Below are 20,980 nucleotides of genomic sequence, written 5' to 3' on the forward strand. Positions count from 1 at the left end.
CAATGTCACTCTGACAGAAGACAAAAATGTAATCTGTGTGATCTTAATCTTCTTGTTAATGTCAAATGTCAATTTGATCTGACACTCTGACAGCTGACTGAAGAATGTAAAGCAAAATATTTTGAGGCTTTTCATTACTGTATTTTCAGTTTCAGGAGTTCAGTTTCGTTTCGATTATCATTTCAGTTGGTTCAGTCGTGATATTGGTGCTTAAGTTACTTTCGGTCATTGAAAAGTTTCGATTCTGGCACTGCAACGTAATGTTGCTTAAAATTGTTTTGTGTTGATTACTTTTCGTTCTTATGAATCGAGGTTTTCGTAAAAAAAGTTAAACTTTAGTATTTCTCAGTGTTTAAAATTATTACTGAAAAAATATTTCAAAATTATTGTGGTGATGTGTTTATTGGATTCTTAAAAATATAGACTTGCAGCTCAAGGTAAGTAACCATACTCACAAATCAAAATTCATACTTCTATGATAGATTAGGTCGAATTATACATAGCTACTGCGATACAAAAAGTATACATTAGGTGTACTATGAACTACACAATGTTATAACATGCTAAATCAGAGACAATTAAATATCTATTGTGTCTGGTTTACCAATGGGTCACTGGGATGTGTATTGCACCCAATATCAAACCCTCAATTAATACAATGAAATATTCAATAGTACCAAATGATAAATTGAAACTTTATTCTCCCTTAACTAATTATTTTTAACCACTTACATCCCAGAGACCCATCCATTTTTTTCTGGATGTGACTTGGTTAAATAAGTAATTTACTCTGCTCCTGTTAGGATTGCCAGATGTAGCCTTATCAATTCCTGGTCAATTTAGTATTACCAACGGAGTTGGTTATAGACAGTTATAGTATAACTTTTATTATAGAGTACAAATTACCATTGAGACATTATATTTTAACATTGAACATAACATATTTAACACAGACATTTTGGATAAATAGATGTCTCTTTTTGGAAAGAAAAAATTAAGCAACTTATCTGAAAACAAAAACATTCTTCTCTTCTGTCTTACTTTAGTCAAAATATAGTATCCTGGAGGACCCCCAAAAGGAGGTTTCTGGTAGTGACTGACCAACATTTTGTGAGTTTTTTGGAAATTCAAATAAACCAATAAGAATCAATTTCATGGTGGATCAATAAATGTAGGTATTGAGTGTAGGTGTATTAAATGCACAAATACATGGTGAAGTAAACACCTATTGTAAATACCTATTGCACTAGTGAGCACTGTCATTACATAATGTGGATGCTTTGAACAAAAACATGAAAATAATTAAATATATTAGCAGCATGGAAATTCAGTGGCAGAGCTAATTACCCATACCTAATTAAATATCATTTTTATAATTTAAATTTATTATTAGAACACTTAAAAGTTAGTATATTTTTAAGCTGTAGTACCCAAAAAATGTTAGATGATATATTTTTTTAATGTTGCATTTTTATTTTCACCATTCCTAAAATACTACCTAAAAGTCCGTTTAACAAACTTCTCTAAATACCCACGGAATACGTAAATATTTTAGTTTCAAAAGTTGATATTTTTTTCTTTGCACGAGGTTAATTCCGATTAAATGCGGGTTATTCCGAATGAGATTTAAAATGAGTTTTAGGTCATTTAAGCTAAAGGGCCATAATGTATTTTTTGATCAGCTATAACCTCGCAAAAACTTATTTCGAAATATTGCCTACAACTGCCCAGAAGTACTTAAGTATACACATTTATATATGATATTTATAATTCGGAATTACCCGATCCACAGAATTTCTTAATAAAATGTTCCAACAGTCGGAATTACCCTAGTCGGCTAATTCCGGAAAATAAAAAAAATGAGCTAGTGTTTTTAAATTTCGAATGTAGTGAACAAAAACGACAATCTTTTGGATGAAAAAACAATCAGTTAATTAATAACTTAACTGATTTATTAATTACCGATGTTCAGGTAATTCCGAAAATTCATAAATGCGGAAATTAGCTTTTTTACTAATTTACGTTTTATAATATATAATAATAGAACAACACACTACAAAAATAATAATAATATTAATTGCCATCAAGGTGAATGGTTCCACGGTTCAAAGTATGGCTGCGTTTGGAAAAAATCGGCAAAAATCGGAATTATCCGAAATTCGGAATAACCCACATACACCTTACTATTATTTCCCGTTTAAAATTTTGTCCGCTTATGCTGGTTGTTTTAAATGCGGGTTATTCCGAATGAGATTTAAAATGAGTTTTAGGTCATTTAAGCTAAAGGACCATAATGTATTTTTTGATCAGCTATAACCTCGCAAAAACTTATTTCGAAATATTGCCTACAACTGCCCAGAAGTACTTAAGTATACACATTTATATATGATATTTATAATTCGGAATTACCCGATCCACAGAATTTCTTAATAAAATGTTCCAACAGTCGGAATTACCCTAGTCGGCTAATTCCGGAAAATAAAAAAATGAGCTAGTGTTTTTAAATTTCGAATGTAGTGAACAAAAACGACAATCTTTTGCATGAAAAAACAATCAGTTAAATAACTTAACTGATTTATTAATTACCGATGTTCGGGTAATTCCGAAAATTCAAAAATGCGGAAATTAGCTTTTTTACTAATTTACGTTTTATAATATATAATAATAGAACAACACACTACAAAAATAATAATAATATTAATTGCCATCAAGGTGAATGGTTCCACGGTTCAAAGTATGGCTGCGTTTGGAAAAAATCGGCAAAAATCGGAATTATCCGAAATTCGGAATAACCCACCTGCACCTTACTATTATTTCCCGTATTAAATTTTGTCCGCTTATGCTGGTTGTTTTAGCCATATCTTGGTAATACCACAGAATAATAACTAGTACATGTAATACCTGAATCAATTTGAGATTGAAATATCTTATTTGAAAGCTTTATAAGTCGACTATGATTTTAAGCTGTAGTGCCCATTTCTTTTAGATAAATTCTTTTTTATTCTAACTTTTTTTTTGCACCTTTTAAAAAGAAATCCTCAATAAAGTTGAAATATTAAAACTATATTGAGGAATTGTGTCTAAATTAAGTCGAATAACAAATATAAAATAGCTGGGTAGTTTTTAATTTTTGGTTTTTTGTAAGTATAAAATTTTGCCTCAAAGAAATAAAACAAAATCTCAAATACAATAAAGGTTCATCTATTGCGAAGAACATAACACTTCTCTATCGAGAAGATCGACTAAGATGTATTGCTATCTATTTGTCACGGTGCGCGCAGAGTCGGAGACTGTCGTTCACGAACGTTGTGCGAAAATGCAGTACTTCGTCAGAAAATTAACAGATGGTAGAGACCCAAAATTAAGAGAGAAGAGATTCAAGATGCCTACGTCACGTCACATTTTAATCTTTAATAACGGTTGATACGTAACGTCAACAGTGGAGGGAGGGGAAGGGGGAGTGACGTCACTCCGCGGCGCCCCAAGGCACGTGTCCGCTCCACGCGACCTCAACACACCGACAGTATAGCTAGTACACAGACAACGTTATCCATAAGCTCACGTGTAGCCCCGTCGACTAATGTATAGGCCCTCGCCTGGCACGTTGCAATGACAATCTAGGTACCCCCATTGTTGACACTTGATGCCCTGTTACGAGACCTAGCCTTTGTGATTGTTCTGTTAGTGCGTTATGTTTTGGGAAAGTGAATGATCTATTAGTAATTTTATATACTTAGTGAATGCGCGGAATGCATTTGGACTTTCAATTTCATTAGGTATGTTTGATAACAACATTAAATAACAATAAAAACAATAAATAAAGTAAGTTTCTGTGCTAAAAATGCTAGTGATGGTCCACAGTTATGGAATAAGGAATTCATTCCTCAGTTACCTAAAATAAAACAGTGAAAGAGGATTTTCAGGTACTTATATTTACTGTACTTATAAATAAAACCATCAAACTTACATTTATGCACCTATTAGTACTAAGTACCTAGTTTTTCTAAGTATGTAATAAATTAGTAACTAAGTACCGTAAATTTTACTTTGCTTTTCAATCACTGTAAAAAAACAATTTATGTTTGCTGGCAAAAAAATATTGAAATAGCACTATCTACAGGCGAGCTGGAACCCGCGAATATTGTTATTCGTAGTAAGGAACCCTTCATAATCATGTGCGAGTCCAACTCGCACTTGGTCGGTATTTTGACTAGTGTTTTGCAAGCGATTAACACAAGGTTCAACCTACTTTTGTTTTAGTTAAGATAATTTACTTCTATGGTCTTTAGGTTTAATTCCATTGTTTTTATTAACATTAACCTACATTATATGAAAAAAAAATTTTTTTATTTTATGTAATACGCATTGTACTGCAGGCTATTGTACATTGTATATTAGGTCCTTATTAAATAGAGATAAACGATTCAGTAGGTATCCATTCATAATTCTTTCTCGCCCTAGTATTTATTAAGTGGAGATGGGAACCACAGTGGAAGGTTCCACTTAGGTAGGTAGGTGATTCTGAACGACGGACGTAACCGACGTATGTCGTTGACTGTGACGTTTCTAGGAAAATTTGTCACGTTTTGTAAGGGTAGAGGTGGTTAGAGGTCTTACCTAATCAACTCGGCTGGGGCCTGCCGTGTGGGATGTGTGGGTGATATTTTAATGACGGCTCTTGTTCAGTTTCAGTCTAGATAATTACATGCTAAGTAAGTACTACTTACTTAAAACGTAAGCTTGTTTAGGACCTTTGGTATACTGCCCTTCAATATTATTGCTAAAGTCTAAAAAGTTGCAAATAATATTCGTTAATTATCGTTTAATTACTAACTCTGCCAAATTAGTAAAAAACCTGCGAGTCGCATAGGTCGGACACGGGTTCCGTGCATATTAAAAATTAACTTTCTAGGTACTTACTCCAATATTTTCTGCTAGCACATAACTTTGTTTTTATAGTACTAGTATGAAAAAACAAAGTTAGAAATTTTGCGGTTGGTAATAAAATGGCAAAATACATTCCCGGGCAATGAAAAAGGTCCACTCACAAAATGTCGATACCAAACAACCCCGATTTTTTCAAACAATTTATTTAAAATTTGATCAAAATATTACCGTTTTTAGTTGTTAATATCCTGATGCTCTGTTAAATGTACTTCAATGTTGCAGAAACCGTCATTAAGCTAGCCTTTTCCGTTTAGGAGTAATTTGGTGTTTTTTCAGTGGAACCTTTTCATTGGCCGTGAGTGTATATAGTTTTCATAGTTTCCCCCCAATCTGTATAGTATTTGATGGCACTACTTTTCAAATTACCTACATTGTTCTACTTTTCGGTAATTCATGTTGATAGAATGTTTATATTTAGATCAGAGCGGTGGTAGCTCAGTCGGGTAAGCGCCCGCTTCTCTCGCCAGAGATGCGGGTTTGAATCCCGGTACTGGCATGTACCAATGAGTTCTTTGAATTTAAGTACAATGTATACCATCGCTCTTACGGTGAAGGAAAACATCGTGAGGAAACAGTGGACCAGCGTGGTGGGAAATGGTCCAAGCTTAGGAAGGCACTTTATACCTTGGGGATATGGATATGCACAACGGTTGAGATCCAGGTGCAGGTAAGTACTTACACCCCCACAGAAGAATACAAGGGTGAAAATAGGCGTTTTTGAGACATAAATCTTCTTTTTAAGTTTACTTTTCACTGCCTCAAGGGGCGATAAATATATACAGTACGCGTTTCCGACATAAAGGGTCTTAACAGATAGCCTACTCTAACCTACCTCCTAATACCTATAACCTACAGTCTAGTTTACCTTGAGGCAGGAGGCGATCAAAAGTTTTCGTATATACCTACCTAGGTATAAGCTGTAAAAGTAATTTTCAACAAAATAGATAATCATTAATAAGTGTTTAGTTACTCGTATACGATATTTATACCTTACAGTATCATCATTATGAGTGGCGAATATACCTATTGCACGTTTTTCATATCATCACTTTAGTTGTTCATTCCGTTCCCATTTATAAGACGACAAAGAAAATAATATTATGTACATTGTCTTCTACGACACAGGGCAACCTAATGTAGAAGCAGTGCATCATAAAATTTGTAACAATTGTATAATAAAGAAATTTTTCATTTTTTTTTTTTTTCATTAGTATTCCCAGAAGTTGGGATGGCATATCTTTAACATGTAATAAAGTAGAGGTACATCGTCTCGTACTACTTCGTCGGATCCATTTTAGAAAATCATATAATCTACTCCCTAGTATTAGTACTTAGTCTTAAGTCTTGAGTGTCATACCCCTTAGGTGGCCAGTAAGGGCCGGATCGAAGGACCATGTGCGGACTTGGGTCTGCGTGTATTTGTAGGCTGGATCGTTGCGGGAATTGCTATTTACTGAATGAAACCACAATTCTGTATTGTTACACGTTCGCACGTTTATTGAGAAGAGGGGCGGAAGGAAACAGTTTACTATGAACTTTTGTGTTGCTAAATTTAATAATTGCAACAGTTAGGGTACCTAATTACCTATTTAACTAACTGCATTTGTATTGTTCCAGCACCATGATGGAGTGGATCCTGCGCAGCCCGCAGGTGCACAGCACGTTCGCCAAGCTCGGCTACGTCACCGCCGACGGCTACCACATCAACGAGAACTGCAATGGTGAGTGATGAGACCGCTTTTTGTACCCTAATTAAGTTTCAACTTATTTATTTTCTTATTCTGTTTGGTGTACAAATAAATCGTAGGTATTCTATCTAAATGTTATTGCACGTATTACCGATAACCACAGTTCTTGAATTCTTCAGAGATCCCCGACCTAATGCTACAGGTGCACGGTGGTGGATTATTAGTAGTAGGTATACCTACTAATAAAATGTAATTTTATTACAGAGACCCTGGAATACATCTTAAAAAATATTTTGATGGAAGATAAATATCTTCGAACCTATCGGCGAAGTATTAGTTTTGGACAAAACATTCAAAAAGACATAATACCGCTCATAATTGAAACTAAAGACGATAAGACAGTGGAACTGTTGATAAAAATCCTAGTGAATCTGACTATTCCGATCGAGTGTTTGTTTTCGGTGGAAGCGATATCCCGGACGGACGTGGGCCGGCACGCGATCTTCGAGATCAACAACCTGCTGGACGCGACCAAGTCGGCCTTCACCGACCACCGAGTGCCCAAAGTGCTCGTGGACTTTCTCAAGAAGAATGTGGACTTGGAGCAGTCGGTGAAGCTGACGCCGGAGCAGAGCGGCAACGTCGCCAACGCGCTGCTGCTGCTGCGCAACGTGCTGCACATCCCCGAGGAGCACGCGGGCGCCGCCACCAACCATACCGTGCAAAACAGAATACTCGGGAACTTTTTTAGTCAAAGTATAGATAAAGTACTTATTAAACTGATGACTATTCCGGAAGCGGTAAGCTAAATTGGAAGTTGTTGTGAGGTTTTTAGTTAGATGAAGTGTGTAGCTCACTGCACGACACACCGAAACCGCCGACCCGATGACACTGCTTAGCAGCCGTGATTCCTAATGATTATTTTTATGATATCAGATAACTTTTATTATGAAAAGAATCATCAAGATTCACGGGCGCTGGATATTGCGTCGCCGTATGAGGTCCGAGGCTTTGGTGTGCTAGCGCCTTCACCCGGGTGGTGTAGCGCGGTGTGTGAGCAGCCTGGTTGTTGCAGGCGCACTGGTCCGTGACGATGGTGCAGCTGGTGGCGCTGCTGTACAAGGAGCAGCACGTGACCACGCTCACCAAGCTGCTCAACGTGTGGCTGGAGGCGTCGCAGTCCGACTCCTCCGAGGACAACGAGAGCAACACCTCGCCCCCGGACAGAGGTCAGCCCCCACCGCCGAGTGCCACTCTAGTGCGGAAGCACGCTGTTGCCGACATCGCCTATGTAAATTACAAGGCGAAAGCTTGGGGTACGGCGCCGCTAAGCTATGGTGTGCTTCCACACTTACGTAAGCGAAATTTCAGACAGCTGAAATACTTAAGCAGGCAGGTAGATTTGTTTCTTTCAGCCAGCAGCAGATTTATTCATATTATTTACAACGCTGAGTCGACGATAACATACAGTGTATTCGTCTCACAAGATACGCTACTATATGGCCAATATTGAGTCAGCATTTTTTATTATCTTTTATGAATCCAATGTAAACATTTCATTGAACGTGATGTCCATAGAGCCACAGCCTCCATATATCGTTTTAGTAAATCTAGAGCGTTCCTCCTGTTACCCCAGCCTCGTATTTCCTACGCAACTATTGACGCACAAGATCGGCCACGTTTCATAAAAACGTTTTGTGTTTATTTTTTTGTGTGACGTCGCCTGTTGGTAAATGACGCGCTAAAGAAAGTTGGGAAAGGCAACGGCCTTTCGACATGAGCAACATCGTTGCTAAATTTAATTTATTTATATTGTAGGCTGTAAAACATCTTTAAAAGCTTTTTCAGTTATGTATGGGAGACACCAGATACCAAATATTGTATCTATATAGATAATCCCCTGGCCCGATTAGAGCTCCATTTCATTTAGGCTTAACAATACGTTTTACAAGTTGAACTTAACAAAATATAATTGATAGAAACAAAATATCATGTCAAGGTTTGCAAATTTTGCTGGAAATATAAACAATATTACCTATGTACTTCAACTCAGATAACAATACAAAATACCTACCTATGTATGCTTAGGTAAAATCATCAGCAGCTCGTATTCTTCCACTGCTGGATATAGCCCTCTAACTAGCTAACCTATGGCTAACATATATACTCATAACATAATGAGATCCCGTTGGGTTGCTAGTTGCTAGCCAGGCTTTCGCAAAACAAACCTCAATTAAGACAGAATTTAATCAATTTATTGAGTCCACGTTGTTCTATGATTTATTGAGTAAACCTTCGAATTGAATATTTGCTCCACATTTTATTGAGGGTAACTTGTCTGAACTTCTAAGTAGAGTTAAAAGTTTGATTGTCAGTGGACGTTTAATTTTTATTAATCCAGCGTCGCTCACGTGCCCGGCTAACTCGTGCACAAACTTTTAGTCACGCAGGAGAAGTTGAAAAAATTACAAAGAACAAACTTCGGCGACCTACGCACTGGGCTTAACTTTCTTTCTACAGCTTCCATCATTTTATAAAACTCATAAGTAACGTTGTTTAGAGGTACTTAGGTATTTAACAGTACATAGTAAGTATTATTTACCACTAACTAACGAATCGATCTGTTTATGGGTTGCAACACCGACAGCGAAACGAACTCCATGCGGTATAATTTGTAGTGTTTCAAATATTTTCATTACAAAGAACAGATTGCCCGTTCAATAAAGGTAGCGAAGATTCATCGCCGATGCTGACTTCAGACCCGACGTCTGACTCCTCGGACAACGGCCCCAAGAGCAACCAGGGGGCCAACGCCGAGGACGGCAAGTGGCGCGACCCGGCGGCGGCGGGCGAGGCGGGCGTGGCGGGCCCCGCGGCGCCCCCGCCGGCCGACGGCGCGCCGCCCCCGGTCGACCCCGCCGAGGTGCCGCTGCCCGACTCCGACGACGACCCCATGTCGGTCTCCACCGCCGACCCCGCGGTGCTGACCCCGCCCGCCACCGCCGCGCTGCCCCCGCCGGACCCCGCGCCGCCGCCGACGCCGCCCGCGCCCCCCGCGGCTGCGTCAGAGCCGCCCGCCAAGACCACCACCGTACAATCTTCCCCCGGCACCAAGAGGAAACATGATGATGTGAGTTACCCACTAATGTTTCATTACTTGTCCATCCAGCTTTATAGAGTAGATGCTCAAGTTTGATTTTAAGAGCCGCCCTGATGATCACCGTATGCGCCAAGTATCAGTTTCTATGTGACTCAAATTACCACAACGTAAATTGATATCAGCCGAGTCAGCGTAAATTGCTACATGTACGTGTATGTTAAAGCAAAAATTACTTAGTAAGTAAACGAGTGTCGTTCAAACGACTGGTATACCTAGTAACCAGTCGTTTGACCGGCGTAGTTTGTTGTCTCTATAGCTGAGCACAATTTGCAGAGTAAAGTGTCGTCGTCGAGCGAGGACGTGCAGTCGGACCGGAGCATGGCCGAGCCGAGCAGCGCCAGCAAGGAGGAGAAGTCCGTCTCCGCCTCCGACTGCGGATACGGCACGCAGGTCATTATTAGCCGGATCTCCACCGAACGATCTGTCACGCTCCGATCGCGCGTTCCAAGTATTTGTACATACAAAATTCCTTGTACCGTGTGATCGGGGCGCGATGGATTATTTGGTGGAAACCCGGCTATTCATATTCATTGATTTATGGACTATTCGAACCGCAGAGTTGTCCGCTACTGCCGTGTGGGTAGCGGAACAGAGGTATGCCGGTAGCGATAGCGGATAACACTGCGGTTTGAGTAGGCCGTTAAAAAAATCTTTATCAATAAAATAAGTGTAGGTAATCATCGGACATCGGAAGACACAAGTAACTATAATTAAAACGCATGCATATTTTAATTTAACATTAATACGAACTTATGAACGAAGGTACCTACATATCTTTAAAACCATTGTTACACCTATACTTCTCCTTCTATTGTCGATGTAGTTTATGTCTTTGTACAAACCTTGCTCTTGATCAGATTTAGTTGATCTACATAGGTTTTTCCTGATCTTTATCTTCTTCCCTTTTAGGTATCTATAAGTAGTTATGAGTCGCAATAAAAGTAAAACCTACATAGTAGCAATAAATATGTAAACATGAATATGTACGGTCAGGTGCAGAGAAACCTGACCCCCCTCTCATACTAACAATGCTTCTGAGAGGGGTCAGGTTTATCTTATCCCTTAGAAATCGCATTAAGCTATGAGACCGTAATTTGTACATAATGAAGGTGTTAGATTAAGTTTTTTGTAATTTTTCCGTGTTTTTGTATTCTAATAAAGAACATCTTAACTTTCACCAGGTGGAGACACAGGAGGTGTCGACGTCCAGCAACGAGGACGAGCCGCAGAAGCCGGTGCACCAGAAGCCGCACAACCCCAAGCAGAAGCCCAACACCAAGGTGCGCTGCGGCACCACGCTGCAGGACAAGCGGCGGAAGAAGATCGTCAAGAGGTCGCGGACTACTATGTAAGTTTTTTTTCTACTGGTGGCCAGTGTTAAACAGCGTATTTTAAGCAGTGGGTGGATCGGGTGTCAGATGGTCATTCTGGATAACTTTTGTCCTACGACTTTGAAAATTCCGCAAAAAAATATTTACTTCTAGGTACATACAAACATTATTTTTCGCATTTTTTTTGGAAAAGGTACCTACTAAGTATATTATTCAACAATTTCCAAAAACCTTTATTCATCAGAAAAAAAGACCGGAATCACTCTTTTTAGGCTTTTTAGGTTGCTATAACCTCTAAGTATGATTAGCTTTTCCTAGAAAACTAACTACCTAAACAAGTTTGCAAGGCTAACAGTCCGCCCTCATTGTTACAGCATAAACGTGCAAGGCCTCGCGCGCAAGATCCCCACAGACGACGACATCTCCAACATCCTCAAAGAGTTCACAGTCGACTTCCTCCTCAAGGGGTACAACTCTCTCGTCCGCACTCTCTACACTCAGATCATTACCAATCTTGACCTGGAAATCGACACGTCACACTTCTTCTGGCTGGTGACGTACTTCCTGAAGTTTGCGTCACAGATTGAGCTGGACTTAGAGCATGTATGCTCTGTGCTGTCGTTCGATATAATAACATACTTGACAGCTGAGGGAGTGAACTTGTGCGAGCAGTTCGCGCTCGCCATCAAGCTCGACGGCAACGACCTGAAGCCGTGCATCAGGAGAATGCATTTGGTGAGCATTATACCGTTTGAACGTAATGTTTGCTGTTATGTATTTTCTGATCCGTTAATAGTAAACCCATTCTTTGTGGCAATTGATGCTTCCAGGGTCGTTAGGCAGCGACCCATATTTTATTTAGTCAAATTCAAATTACAAAATTAAGAGGCCCAGTGATAGAGCACTTGAAAAAAATACTTCTAGAACACTCTAGGATAAAGATCCCAAACTCATTATAGCAGATATAACTAACGCCACTAACTGTGCTACCACAAAAAACTTTAAACACTGTTTAACAAGTGTTTAACACGAAATTTGACAGATTCTGTAGGCGTTTGACAGCGCTAAACATCTGTTAAATACTTTCTAAGTTTTTGTGGTAAGGCCATAAGGTTTAAAATCCTAACCCACCCTTCCCCCCAGGTGGTGACAGCGATCAGGGAGTTCGTGCAAGCGCTAGAAGTGTACAAGAAGCTGTCGGTATACTCGAGCGAGAATGAAGAGACGCTGGCGCAGCTGCAGCTGAAGGTGTGCGAGCTGGACGAGCTCAAGACGCTCATGGTGCTGCTGCTGCGGCACTACAACCCCAGCCTGCACACCAAGCAGTACTTGCAGGTCAGTGGATAATTGTATTCATAAATAATTACTGACCCCCTTATTCATAGAAAGGTTAGAGGACGTTTTAGCTATTGAACTGTTTTGTACTATAACTTTCTATGAATAAGGGGATGAGTAAGCATAGTAAACAAATAAGTATGGTTAACCCGATTTGACTTTTTTTATACAGGTCTTTAGGTATTTAATTTTTATGGTTACACCGTTATATTGTAATTTTAAAGTTGTCCTAACTTCAATGCAATCATATCATATTTTTTCCAGGATCTCATCGTGACGAACCACATCTTGCTAATGTTCGTGGACAGCGTGTTGAAAACACCCAACTACACCGGCTCTACCAACATGGTCACTCATCTCAAGCAGTAAGTATTGAAATGTATTTATCTAAAAACGTCATTCAGAATTTAGATCAAGACACATAGAGACAGAAAAAATATACACACCCTCTCACATTAGGCTACTGAAAACTTATTTTTACGCCTTATTGCACCCCGTAGTACGTAGTACAAGACCCTAGGCTAGGTACGGTAGCTAGGGCCCCTATTGACCTAACATCTGACGCGTATACCACCTCCATAGATTCGCGACCCCCGAGATGATGAACCAGTACGGCATCCTGCTAGAAGACTTCGCGAAGAACGGCGAGTTCGTGAACGACTGCATCTTCACGGTGATGCACCACGTGGCGGGCGAGCTGGAGAGTCTGTACGCGCTGTGCCAGCCGCGCATCCTCACCACCTTCACCGCCATATGGAAGGCCGAGTTCGAGATATGTGACGTGAGTGAATAGACGTAACCTCTTACTCATAGACAAGTTATAGGACGTTTTAGCTATTGGACTGTTTTGTCCGTCTTTGTCAAAGAACAGTTTGTTTGACAGAGGGACAAAACAGTTCAATAGCTAAAACGTTCTATAACTTTTCAATGAATAAGGGGAATAGAGTTTGTTTTTTACTAAACTTTTGCGTTTGTTTGTCTGTCACGCACGGGATAACTAAGGTCGCATTTTAGGGTTTCCATTTCCAGCATTGAGTATGAATGATCGCCCGAGTCCTCTTTGTTCTATGCTTTCCAGAGTAAACTGTTCGGCGTATTTTAAAATACTTATAAAAGGTTAGCCTCAATTTCGTCTAGATAACAACAGTGTTAGACTAGGGCTTAAGTAATTAAATCGGTACTTATTGCTAAACTGATGACCTCAACGCATGGTCGAGAAGCCCTACAACGCACCATCCCCTTTCACTTCCCTCAACTATTCACCAACAATTGCAAACACCGTGACGTCAAATCCGAGTCACATGCTCTCGAAACACAGTGCGTCACACTCCCATTTCGCCGTGAAACTCAACAAAGTGTTGCAATTAAGTCTCGCTTTTCTACTTTTTAATTAAAGGACTGGTCGGACTTGATCGAGTACGCCATCAACACGTTTATAAAGAAGCCCCAGTCGCTGCGTGCGGTGAACAACTTCCGTCTGGATACGGAGAATTTCGATGACGACAGCGAGAGCACGAAGCCGCACGTCGCGTCCGACATCAAGGTGGACTTCGACGACATGAAGAAGGAGGACTTCGACGACTCGCTCATGCCCGGCGACGCCGCTGAGAAGTTAGCCTTTTATTTATTTTAGTCTTATTTATTGGTCATAACTACCTAAAGATATATAGATAGAATACCTATTCTTTATTTATACACAATGGTATAATAATTATATCTTAATTGTTTATAGAGACCTTTTTATGAATATCTACGTGGATTGCTGCCATTTAATCTCATATTTCAATAAGAAATATACAATTAACCTACCTATTAAATTTTACTATTCATAAATACGCTACGGGATATTTTACTTACAAAACACCCAATTGCAGATGGACAGACGCGGAGCTGAGCTCGCTCAGATGGAACTACATGCAGTGCTGTGAGTCCTCCGATCTGATAGCCGACATCGTCAAGATATACGCGGAAGAAGGCAGCTGCAAGCGACGCGAGTCAGTCATACAAGAGCTGCTCAAACAGAACATCATCACTAAGGCCGACTACGACTGTTTCCTGAAGGTGGAAATCCGGAGAACGACTAAGAACAACCAGATGAATAAAGAGACTAGAGACTCTGAGATTGCGAAGCTTTGTGAGCAGTTGTACCAGGACGGGAACGGGAAGATGCTGCAGTGGGTGCAGCAGGTATGTTGTTGTTTTTTGTTGTTAACTTTTTACCTCTATAAATTTATACAGAACTCGGCAAACAGCTTAACCAACCAAAACACGCCGGCACCAAAGCCTACAACAGACTGGACTTGAAAATATACCAAGTTTACAGGGTATTGAAAAGGGTTATTTCAAGCCATAGGAGGTGATTCAAAACGGGGAATTATAAAACGAGCGAACAAAAAAAAACTTTGCGATGATGAAAAAAAAAAAAAGTGTAATCTTCACAAAAACTTTTTAGTAACGAATTTTTAGTCATACAATTAATACATATTTAGATTTATTTCGGCTCACTGATACCACTTCTGCAACACCCTGTACAATACAAACAACAATATTCCAATCGCCACCCTCCCCAGGTGCTGCTGGAGACGTGCTACGCGAAGATCTACCTGGACAAGAAGTCTCTGAAGGCGTACGAGGAGGCCGCGCAGGCGCCCGGCGACCGCAAGGTGCACAAGTTCGGGCTCTTCAAGAAGAAGGACGACGACCTGCCGCTGATATCGCCCGTTTCTTACCACAGTCTTTGTGAGTTTCATGATACATTAGAACCAGCGCCCACGGCCATGTTTTGCAGAGATGCAATAACGATGCTTTCGCACGTTCGTAGAGTCGTGATACAGTAGCTATATGGGGTTCCAATCATTTATGTAACTTTTGACAGGTCGAGTTCGATTTTTTATTATCGTTTTACTCAGCAAAAGCTTTGTTTGGTGAGAGCCATAAATTTACAGTTTTTAGTTAAAAATGAGTTTTTTCCGTCCTCACTTGATACAGCGAATTAAAAAGTTGACTCATTGAATTTATAACTCTAATATAAGTTATTTTCTATCATAGTTCTATAACATTATTAAATTTGACAGTGCAAGACAAGTCAGTGCCGCTGGTGGCGTGGAACTACGAGCAGGTGATGATCTGCAAGGACTTCAAGTTCCTGCAGCTGCTGCACAAGCTCGGCTTCCACATGCCGGTGGACACGGGCAAGCTGTTCATCCGCATCCCGCACTTCTGGTCCGCCGACTATTTGTACGAGGTGGCCGGCAAGATACTGCCCATTGACACGAGTGAGTGAAGCTTTTGGATCTGAATATTGGGTGTATTTTTTGGATCTGGAAATTGGATTTAGTTTTTTTAAGCTGTGACGGACAGCTAATTGGCTGCGCGGTATTGCAACAGCCATGGGTATTGTGCAATGCACACGCATAGTGCCGCAGTTGAGTTTACAACATTTATGGTAGTGCCGCGCCGCATTAGCAGCCGTTGCCAACTCGATGAAAATATATATTTATTAATATCTTTCTTGATATTTTTTAGGCAAGCTGAAATTTTCCAAAACGGATATATCAGCGGAGCCCGTGCCCACCAACACCCCGTACATGAACAGTTTCACGCTGACCGCCGACTACATCAGGAAAGATTACACTTACATGGGATCGCCCGAGAATTTCTACCAGATACAAAAAGATAGTCATCTTGCCACCATGATCAATTACACCCCGATGTAAGTAGCCGAAATACTATTAATATTTAGTTTCTGATTATGTATTATGTCGTCTACTACATTGTACATAATAATTTATTATTATGGTGTTAAACATCCATTGTTCCTTTGTTTCTTGTTTGTGGATATGTCGCAGGCATCTGGTTTAATCTCCTGTTTGATTGAACCGCTAGCCCGTTCATTGGATGACGCTATTCAGTTGTATGACTAGGCCGAACGTTGATTGTACAAGCGTCACAAAACGTTCAACTAGTTAGCGGACTTAAAATCAGTCAGGTGGTGAATAAAACAAATATGGCGTCTAACAGCGAACAGCTGACACAAAAAGCACTTGTATTGTTATTTTTTGCAAATAAATTAGCTTTAAAGTGCGTTATTTATGTTAAAATAGTGTTACAACATGGATTTACCTATTATTTCACCGCCGGCGGATAGTTTCAAAGAAAAAAATGTCCTGAAACTGGATAATTATGAACAAAAATATCAAGGTACGTTTATTGTTATTGTTTAGTTAATTTGTGAGATGAGAGCTTTGTAACATAGTCTTGTTGTTGACTCTTGTCTGGTCATGTTCATCCTAACCAGACATTACAAAGTTGCTATACTATATCCCATTTAACGACTTCGCTGAATAACGTTCAGTCAAGACGTTGGACGTTACAGTCAACCACTTGACGAGTTGTTCTTTAGTCATTCAACTGGGTAGCGTCATCCAATGAACGGGCTAGCGGTTCAATCAAACAGGAGATTAAACCAGATGCCTGCGACAGATATACGATAACTTCAGTAGGCTTCATCATATTTCATCTGTTCAAAATTTCATACTAGACCCAATAAGTATTAGTAAAATATTTCCAGACTCCTATAGACCACGCCATGTACCATCGCCACTCCTTATATTAATATTTTCCTATGTATACATTGTATTTTTTAATTATTTTGTATTTACTGTACAGATTAGAGATTGTGTAACATAAATAATATTGTGTGTGATGCTGTCGCTTCAGGCCTGGCGCTTCCTTCGAGGGCGAGGCAGCCAGCGCCGGCGAAACGAATAAAACATGTTGGTTAGAAATCGTGCAGAGGTCGCAACAACTTAAAATATCACTTCGCATGAAAAAGTAACTACCGCCAACTTGATTTACTTTAACTTATTTATTATCTCCAGCACTGCCGTCGATATGAATGTGTGCCTTTGTGTGATGCTCGGTACAGCCGACCTGGATGGATTATTGTGAAATGTGTCGTGATGGATTTGCAGGGATGATGTTACGGATGACGTTGTATGATGTTTATCAGGTCTCGTGACAATTAACGTATAGTTGTTGTTATCACGCTACATCCGCCATTCGCACAATGCAGTCGCTGCTTTTGCGATGGATTAGGTATTAGCGCAGCTGCACCTATATTTGTTGGTACACTTATGCAATCGTGGATATTATGTTCTCAAATCGGAGCTCATTTAGTAAATGTCGTATGCATGAGCCGTTTGGCCTTATTTCACTTGGACAACATGATTGATGCATATTAACCTAGCCGTTACATGCAAGCGCGTTTTCTATCTCCGGTGTGTCAGTGAAATAGGGTACTCGGTACGCCGTGTTAACATTGCAACTATTAACGCACATATTTTTGGATTGTTAACTGGGCTAGATTGTTTTGTTGTTGTTTTTACTATTAAGTACTTATAACCCGGACGAGTTAACTAGGCATGCCACCAACAACAACCAGAGGTCAGGTCGGGTACCCCCGAGCTTTACATGACATCTGGTCTTGTCAGTTAGTCAGCCAGGTACAGTGGGGCAAAGAAACCTGACCCTACCCTTCTCAGGTAGCAGTGTCAGTGGGTTTCTCTGCCCCAGACTGCAAGTAAACTCGTCTGGTAGTACATACAAAGTTCAAATAGCTAACCATCAGTCGTGTTGCAGCGGATGTACGGATATTCCGTCGGACGTGAGCGCGCGCGTGAGCGAGGCCGCGCCGCCGCCGCCCGCCGCGCTGCTGGAGTCCGTGCTGGCGCCGCCGCCCGGACAGGACGACGACGATGACAGGTATTATTACAGTATTCACTTCGAGGCATTAAAGGTACATGTCCGAGTCGAGCGATACTTGCGCGGCAACAATGACTTTTATATGACCGCAGCGACACTAACTTTTCACTTGACCCTTCGGTCGAAAAAAGTACTGTCGCTGCAGTGTTGCCGGAGCCGCTCCGCCCAGAGGTGGACCTTAAATGTAGCATTTATGGACGCATGATAAGCCACCAATAGCGTCGCTCGAGTGAAATGTCTCAAAAGTCAAAACACATTCCACCCGCACCTTTAAGGGGTGCCAAATAAGTAGTACCAATACCTATAAGTGTGTTCTGCGCAATGACAAAGTTACGTGATTCCTTGTGCTATACGATATATCGTTAGGGCTTCGTTTAACGACACTATTACTCCAACAGCGTCTGCGACACGGCCTCCGTGGCGTCCAACCTGACGCGCATGTACGTGTCAGACGAGGACGAGATCTGCGAGCTGATGCCGCGGCTACTGACCCCGGTCTTACCCCACGACTACCTGGAGACCTTCGAGCCGCTGCCGCTGCCCGTGGACTCGGACCGCGCCGCCATGCCCCCCCCGCTGGAGCCGCGCCCGCCCCCCTCCCCCCGCTCCGACAGTGACTGCTGCGCCGGGAAACGGCCGCGCGTACATCTATCCCCTATGTTCTAAACACACTTAACTAATCTGTTGTATTCAACTAGCGATACTTAACTTGTAACCTGCATATGCTTCATGACTCGAATGTAGTAGGACCATTAGACTAAGATAAATTGTCATTGCTTATAGGCATTTATTTGTTTTAAGATGTGATGCTTGCTTACCATAGGCGTCTAATGCTGCTGCCTTATTCCTCTAAAAACATATTCCGTTTGTCTTTGCCAAGTATTAGTAGGTAAATATAAAAAGTTTTTTTTGTAAAGCTTAAAATATCTCGAAATGTAGCCGTAAGTATCTACAATAATGTCCGCTATATTTGAGTCATCTCAATGTACAAGGATACACAAAATGGATTGTCGACTTCCAGTTGAATTTACTAAAAAATATGTCTGTGACGAACTATTATTTTCCTGTTTCCGTAAGCATCAATTATTTTGAACTATCAGAGTTACTGGGCGGGAAATAAGAAACCTATTTTAATATTTGCTATTTACAGTACAGTTTAATGTGCGTAAATTTATGTAGTCGACGATCTCTAATCGTTTTTTCCCCGGAATACACGGTAAATCCCGAATTTAATTATATTATTTAGGTTAAAAGCTTTTAGTATTGTTGCATTGTCTAAGGAAACGCTATGGTGTGATTCTGACTTGATGATTTTCATCTAGTTATGCAAAGCAAGATCAATGTGCATTATCTTCAATTAAAATTTACTAAGTAATTCAGTTAACGTATGTAGGTACTTCCACCGCGACCTAAATATCGCTATCTTATCTGAGCATTACCACACTAACCTGTACTTTATTGCATTGCAGTTAGAGTAGTTAAAGCATGGCATCACTGTGGTCTGCAACCATAATAAGTTCGCGTCAGAGGAGAGGACTTTCCAACATTTTTTATACCGATTCAGATTGTATTGTATTTAAATTAAAGTGACATAACCAATATGAATGGTAGGGGCAAGTCCCAACGATGCATACGACATCTTTACACCTCCTAGCCTACAGTGTGGGACCCACTGATACATACCTATTATATATACATCTAATACCTATGTTTACTCTATGTATATGTTGTGTGTATCGTGATGTATCTTCCTATCTATAATGTTAGTCACAGATAATGTTTTGCCAGGAATAGCGTTCTCTGTAGGATATGGTGAAATAGTCTTAGTAAATTTATGTTTAAGTTAATATTCATGGAAGTCACCGCATTTGCCTACCCTCCCGGTAGGCGGGCGTGGAATTCATGAATGTACCTACGAATGTAAAACACCTTATTAGGGTTTTCTCACTTATTTTAATTTTAAATAGTTATATTGAAAAGTATTTTTTTCCATATTTTAATTATAATGACGTCATTTAACTCAGTTTTAAATAAATATGAACACGGCGACTCATAAAGGTTATTTTATACAAATTACAAATTAAACAATTTTTACGATTCAGTAGATGTTTAAGAAAATGTGATACATACAAAGATTGTCTCTTGAAAGATGAATTACTATTAAATTATAATAAAAAATGCCGAGTTTCGCCGTGTTTTCAAAATAGACACACACTTTGGAACTACCTACTCTATTGATGCAACATACAGTTACAATGCACAAAGCGTAATGGTTCACTTGTGTATTAAGTACTTTAGTATGTTTTCTCTACAAAAATATATTGTTACAATTTACACTTTTATGAAACCTGATCAAAAAGAGAAAGGTGCTCGCGAGCGACTTGTGCCCGCGCTGCACCCCCTTCGCCGACTAATTATCGCATTATGTAAGTAAATCTTTGATCGGGGATATTTTATTTAGTTTTTATTTTAAAGTTTATAAGTAATTTAAAATTTGTTAACGTTTACTTTAATTTTATATAAGATCAATATTTTACCTCCTAATAGTAAGGGTAGAGTTAGACAATAAACTTATTTTTAGTTAAAAGATTTTATAATTTATTTCAATAACAACAGTATCTATTACCTAGTTACACATCTAGCAACAACTTTGGTGGAAATCCCCAAGCACCATCATTCACTCACTCAGTTTAAATTTAACTCTTTCGGATTTATCTGCGATTCACCTATTGTACCAAAATAACAAGACCTCTACA

At 39.9% G+C, this 20,980-nt stretch overlaps 1 protein-coding gene across 6 annotated transcripts; it reads left to right on the top strand.

The window, feature by feature from the left end:
• Nucleotides 1-90: 90 nt before the first annotated feature.
• On the top strand, nucleotides 91-20,811 carry LOC105388386 (protein timeless). 6 transcript variants are annotated; one of them, XM_048631892.1, is made up of 19 exons: nucleotides 91-437; nucleotides 6,565-6,668; nucleotides 6,900-7,435; nucleotides 7,711-7,864; nucleotides 9,344-9,765; nucleotides 10,069-10,185; nucleotides 10,977-11,143; nucleotides 11,501-11,861; nucleotides 12,270-12,461; nucleotides 12,726-12,826; nucleotides 13,044-13,242; nucleotides 13,858-14,072; nucleotides 14,336-14,648; nucleotides 15,032-15,200; nucleotides 15,536-15,736; nucleotides 15,987-16,173; nucleotides 17,181-17,294; nucleotides 18,102-18,224; nucleotides 18,623-20,811. In XM_048631892.1, the coding sequence occupies exons 2-19, from the start codon at nucleotides 6,569-6,571 to the stop codon at nucleotides 18,888-18,890; spliced, it is 3,939 nt and encodes a 1,312-aa protein (XP_048487849.1). In that variant the 5' UTR covers nucleotides 91-437; nucleotides 6,565-6,568; the 3' UTR covers nucleotides 18,891-20,811. The 6 variants fall into 6 exon arrangements, with proteins under 6 accessions (XP_048487849.1, XP_048487859.1, XP_048487841.1 ...); XM_048631902.1 differs by lacking the exon at nucleotides 91-437 and adding an exon at nucleotides 3,498-3,621; XM_048631884.1 differs by lacking the exon at nucleotides 91-437 and adding an exon at nucleotides 3,521-3,776.
• Nucleotides 20,812-20,980: the final 169 nt, after the last annotated feature.

This window comes from Plutella xylostella, chromosome 4, assembly GCF_932276165.1.
Source record: "Plutella xylostella chromosome 4, ilPluXylo3.1, whole genome shotgun sequence".
Classification (NCBI taxonomy): domain Eukaryota; kingdom Metazoa; phylum Arthropoda; class Insecta; order Lepidoptera; family Plutellidae; genus Plutella; species Plutella xylostella.

Bases quoted from the DNA above. Each gene is read 5' to 3' on its own strand.
- LOC105388386 (XM_048631892.1), top strand. From the start codon at position 6,569: ATGATGGAGTGGATCCTGCGCAGCCCGCAGGTGCACAGCACGTTCGCC. The intron at 12,827-13,043 runs GTAAGTATTGAA...CCACCTCCATAG, and splicing joins ATGGTCACTCATCTCAAGCA to ATTCGCGACCCCCGAGATGA. The intron at 15,737-15,986 runs GTGAGTGAAGCT...GATATTTTTTAG, and splicing joins GATACTGCCCATTGACACGA to GCAAGCTGAAATTTTCCAAA.